Here is a 5284-nt window from a genome sequence, read left to right on the forward strand (position 1 = left end):
AATTTTATTGCTATTTTTTAAGAAGTTCATAATAGGACATTTTCGAATTGCATACACACAGGTCTTGAAAATTAGAAATGTATTAAGTAGAATTATAATTTTTTATAGTAATTTAAAATTTTAGTTCTGGAATTATAATTATGTATTGGAAATATTGAAGAATTATTCATTATATTTTATTATTTAAACATATTTTAAGACTTAAAAATAATGTCACCTTAAGATGAAGTGCATGATTAATTTCAGAATGATTTATTACAATAAAAATATTGAATATTAAAATTATGTCATTCCAAATTGTTGGAAATTTTTATTTGGTCAATTGCCACCCGAAGAATAGGACATTTACTACTCGATATTAATATATGGTAAGTCAACAAGATAACACTAAAAGCCAAAAGGGATTTGAAACTGACTGTTATTCATTTTGACATACTAAAAATTGATTGATCTAATTATGTGATGTAGATTTTGAAAACAAGTTTAAATTCCTTGTCTTGTCTTATTTAGATCTTACTAAAGACTTTTAAACAAATTTGGAAATTCGCTACCAAAATTTGACTAACAAAATGGTAAATTGTAGTTATACATTTTTGTAAATTCAACTAACTATTCTTTTTCAGATAAATAAATATAAAAAAGTTGTTAATCTTTTATCTAAAGTAAACTCAATATTAAGACATTCAAATTTGTTTTCAATATTAAAATACATAATGTTTAATTAACATAAGGCTTGATAATTTAATACAAGTTTTCCCAGGACGTTACATGTTTATTCAAAAAAAAAAAATATATAAATATACTATATAGATACATAATTGCCTATTTTTAAAATGAACAACTACATTTTGGTGTCACAGATTTCTTAAACTGTAATCAGGTCACCCTACCATAAGTAGTTAGTTGATCTTATTGAAATTACTTTCAATATACTTGAGTTTTTAAAATCATAGAAACAATAGGCACATTCAGACATTCTGTATCAACTATATTATATTCTATACCAGGAATTTTCAATTCTAGGGGTGTGCTAGTTATTAATAAGAGAGCCACGTTCGCAGTAGAATATAAAATGGTATTCATTTAATTGTTACCAGCATTAGTATGAGAACCGTTTTTATTGTTTTCAAAATTGGAAGAGCCAAAAAGGTTCAAACCCCCTGTTCTAGTTTCAACTGTAACATCATATTCTGTAATAAACCTAAAAACTTAATCATCAAAACAAACAAACAGATAGGTTTTTGATTATACTCATGAAAAAATAAAATTTTCTGATTAAAAAAAAATAAGATTCAAGTAAATATTTCCCCAATGTTTGTTATTTTCCTCATTCTCATGTACAATAAAATAAAATACCAGTCTTTATTATAAAAGTATTTAACAGAAGATTCAATGTAAGTGTAAGCCAGTAAGTTTTAGACAAGTGGTCTAAAATAAAATTAAATGTATTGATGCCTAACATTAACTATAAAATATTGATTATTTTAATTCTTGAAAAATATTGTCTACTAAATAAAAGGCTAAATGTAGACATGTTAAGCTACAACAGTAAATTCAGTTATTTTATGATGTAACAATAAAATTTGCCTAGTAGGTAGCACAGCCTTAATTAGTCTTGGTAATTATTATAAATTACAATAATAATAATATTTTAATAATTAACAAGTAACACCTGATAGACTTTGTAATTTAATGATCATACCTAATCCATATTATTTATTATTTAGTTAGTCAAAAATTGTATGTATGTTATTTGTATTCTATTTCATACTACATATCTATTATCTACAATACTATACTCCGTGCCACTAGAGAAGTAATCCGCTACGCGCATGCAAACTAACGGCAGCGCAGATTCGACTGCGATTTGGTCGGGAAACGGGTTACTTCTCTCGTGGCACGGAGTATAAGTGCTCTGAACTTGTTACAGCGATACTATTTACAATATCTATAGAAATATTCAAGTAACAAATGTGAAATAAAAATTATAAATGCATAATATGATTTAAATATATTTTAATTTCAGTAGTTGGCCTATGACTTGAATCACTGGGTTAGTTTAACGCATCAGTAATTTACTTTGCTACTTGCTACACACATCATAATTTATTATTTTAATTGTACCTCTAGAATGAATTAATAATAAATCAAAGATTTTTACAATTTAATTAAAATATGAAATGATTGTTTAAACAATAATATATTTCAATATTTTATTATGTTAATAGAATATTGTATATTTAATAATACTTAATGGAATATCACTATATTAAAATATTGTTAGCCAAAACTAAAAACTAAAACTCAGATATTTGTGGAATTTTTTTTATTGGATACTGATGAGAATAATTATAATTTTAAATTTTAAAAACCAGCAAACAAAACGGAACATGTAGAAATTCAATTTAATTTGATAAACCTAATTGTGTATGACAAAATTTTTAAACAAATTTCCATACTAATATAATACATAGTTTACGTTCAGTATTAGTTTCCTGCTGCTAAAACAAGTGCTTCAGCTACTTCAACAGCAATTGCAGCTTCTGCCTTGGCAACATCACCTGATGCAGTTGAGAGTTGACTTTGAGCCTCTTGTAGTACTTGACGTGCGGCTGATCCATCAATATCTTCAATTGGGTGAGCTTCTTCAGCCAAAACTTGAACACTAGAATCTTCATTTACAGTTATCTAAAAATCAACATATTTAATTAATACATAAGTATTAGGTAAAGCCACAAAGGTATTTGATTACCGTTCCACTAGAAACAAATATTTTTTTTGATGTTCCTTCATCTTCATATACCGTTACAACTCCAGGGCGGAGAACAGCCAATGTGGGTACATGATTAGGTAAGATACCAAATGAACCACTAAAAGATGGTACATCAACTTGCTTGATATTTTTGTTGGCGTAAAAAATCTAAAAAAAAAATGCAATAAAACTGTTTTATATTTGTAATTTAATGATGAACTCTTATCAAACATACATACATATCAATATTAAATATATATTAAAAGTATAACATTTGCTAGATTACTATTGAACATACTTGATTGGCGGCAGCAAATGTGAAGTTCATTTGATCAGCATAATTTCTTGAAAAGCATTTAGTTGGTCCTTGTGTGAGCCTAGCGGCTAATTTGGTGGATCGTAGGAATGAAGCCATTATTTCTAGAATTGAAACACAATATTTATATTTATCAGTTTAATTTTGCAAGCTAAAATAATATTACTTACAGTTATGATGAATTATGTGTTCTATAAAAGAAGAAATTAGAAATAATGAGGTGTAGCGTTTACAAAATTTCTTTATGAAAATCAGAAAATGACCTCTGTCGTATAATAGTGATTTATGAATAAAAAGATAAGAAATAATGATAGTGTACAATCGGCTGTTAAATTTCAAAGATGTTCTAAACGTTTACCACGGTAAAATACTAACCTAGGGGCTAGAGTTGTTACAACTGTCTACTATGCGTAATGAATATTCCGTAATTTATTTAAATTCATATATTATTATTATTTAGATTTTTTAAATTACTTATCAATTTTAAATTTATTTAATGCGTAGGTGGTATACGTTTTTGGATTAGAACCTGTTATTGTGATAAATTTAAAGTATAATGTTTCAAACAAATATTTTTGATCAGTGTCAATTATTAAATTCTGAGCAGAGTGAGGGAGCTAGCGTTTTTACAATTTACGTTAATTAATTTAAGTGTTTAAGTGTCAACTATTTGGGCACCCTGCTATCAGACATACAAATAAAAGAAATTGTAAGTTTCAATTTTAATACTAAAAACGCTAAAAATACATTTGAAGAGAATATGACCTCACTACCTCAGCTTGTGAATTAAATCTTTTTTACACAATTGACCCCATTAAAGGTACTAACATTGGCGCAACTGGAGGGCGGTAAAAATGGTCGGTCTTTAGCACCCCTTGTTTTTTAGGTGTAACAATCATTATTATATATTGAAATACCATAAATTGTATATGTTTTTATAATATAAAATGATAGCACCCCACGTCAGTCCCTAAAATTGTGTGTAGTACGAAATTTAAAAGTGTATTATTCTAATTAAACTTTTCTAATAATATTATGTATAATTTTATATCTTCACATTTTTTTTATATTTTAATGATTTTTTGCCAAACCACGTTTTAATTATTATCAACTACGGTCACACAGTCACACAGTCACATAGTAAACAATATTTTGTGTTGTTACGTCTTATACTCTTACTATAGTTATTATTATTCATTGTTATCACAAATTAACATATACCTTAATTCGTGATTGTTATTGAGAGTAGCTATTTTTATTATTAACATCTTAGTAGTGAACGGTGGTATATTATAGTATACTAGTGTTTATCTAGAAATAATTTAGATTTGATCGATTTGGGACTATGTGTGTAGTACGAAAATTTGGATATTTCAGGGACTGACCCGCGTTTTAGAGGTCTAGTTGCGTCTATGGGTACTAACAGTATTATTACCTAGTATAGGTATAGTACCTAACATGTGACACTTCAGCCTATGGGATTAGGAGCAGAGTTTGGCAAAATTGTATCTAGATTATTCGAATAAATGTATTCGAATGATTTGAAAATATCGTTATTCGAATAATTCGAAAATATTATTATTCGAATCATTTTTCTTAGTACAAAATATAATATATTATAATTTTTCTAGTATGTCTACATGTATGTAGTATGTACGATGTACCTCAGTAACTATTTATCAATACTGAAGACGTTATTATTGTACCTAGTGGCTAGTAAATAGTCCAGTTTACGTTTTATTTACTACTATTTATGATTGTTGTAATTGTTACGAAATATTATCATTAAATATTGTTATATTATAATATTATAAGATTATTATTAAAATATAATTAAAAATAAATATATATACATATATATATAATTGTATAGTTCTTCTAGAGATCTATATTTGTTTTATATATAATATATTTGCATTTTTCCGAATTAAATAAGATTTACAATCGTGTAACTTAAAATACAATACCAGCTATTGTTTATAATATGTGTCTGTTTTAAATTACCAACCATATGTTTACCCAAATAAAATAAACGAAAATTATTCAAATAACTTTGTTTGAAATTTAGTCGAATAATTTTTTATAAAGATTTCAAATTATTCGAATACATTTTTATTCGAATAATTGTGAAAAAATCGTCTGAATAAAATTTCATTCGAATAATGCCCTACTTTGATTAGGAGTTAGAACTGTTAGATCACAGCTATAGATCATAA

General features: G+C 26.4%; 1 protein-coding gene across 1 annotated transcript; it reads right to left on the reverse strand.

The window, feature by feature from the left end:
* Positions 1–2309: 2309 nt before the first annotated feature.
* On the reverse strand, positions 2310–3369 carry LOC132939465 (ATP synthase subunit delta, mitochondrial). The gene is made up of 4 exons (XM_061006636.1): positions 3239–3369; positions 3051–3172; positions 2753–2920; positions 2310–2688 (listed from the first exon to the last, which is right to left on the reverse strand). The coding sequence occupies exons 2-4, from the start codon at positions 3165–3167 to the stop codon at positions 2488–2490; spliced, it is 486 nt and encodes a 161-aa protein (XP_060862619.1). The 5' UTR covers positions 3168–3172; positions 3239–3369; the 3' UTR covers positions 2310–2487.
* Positions 3370–5284: the final 1915 nt, after the last annotated feature.

This window comes from Metopolophium dirhodum, chromosome 2, assembly GCF_019925205.1.
Source record: "Metopolophium dirhodum isolate CAU chromosome 2, ASM1992520v1, whole genome shotgun sequence".
Lineage (NCBI taxonomy): Eukaryota > Metazoa > Arthropoda > Insecta > Hemiptera > Aphididae > Metopolophium > Metopolophium dirhodum.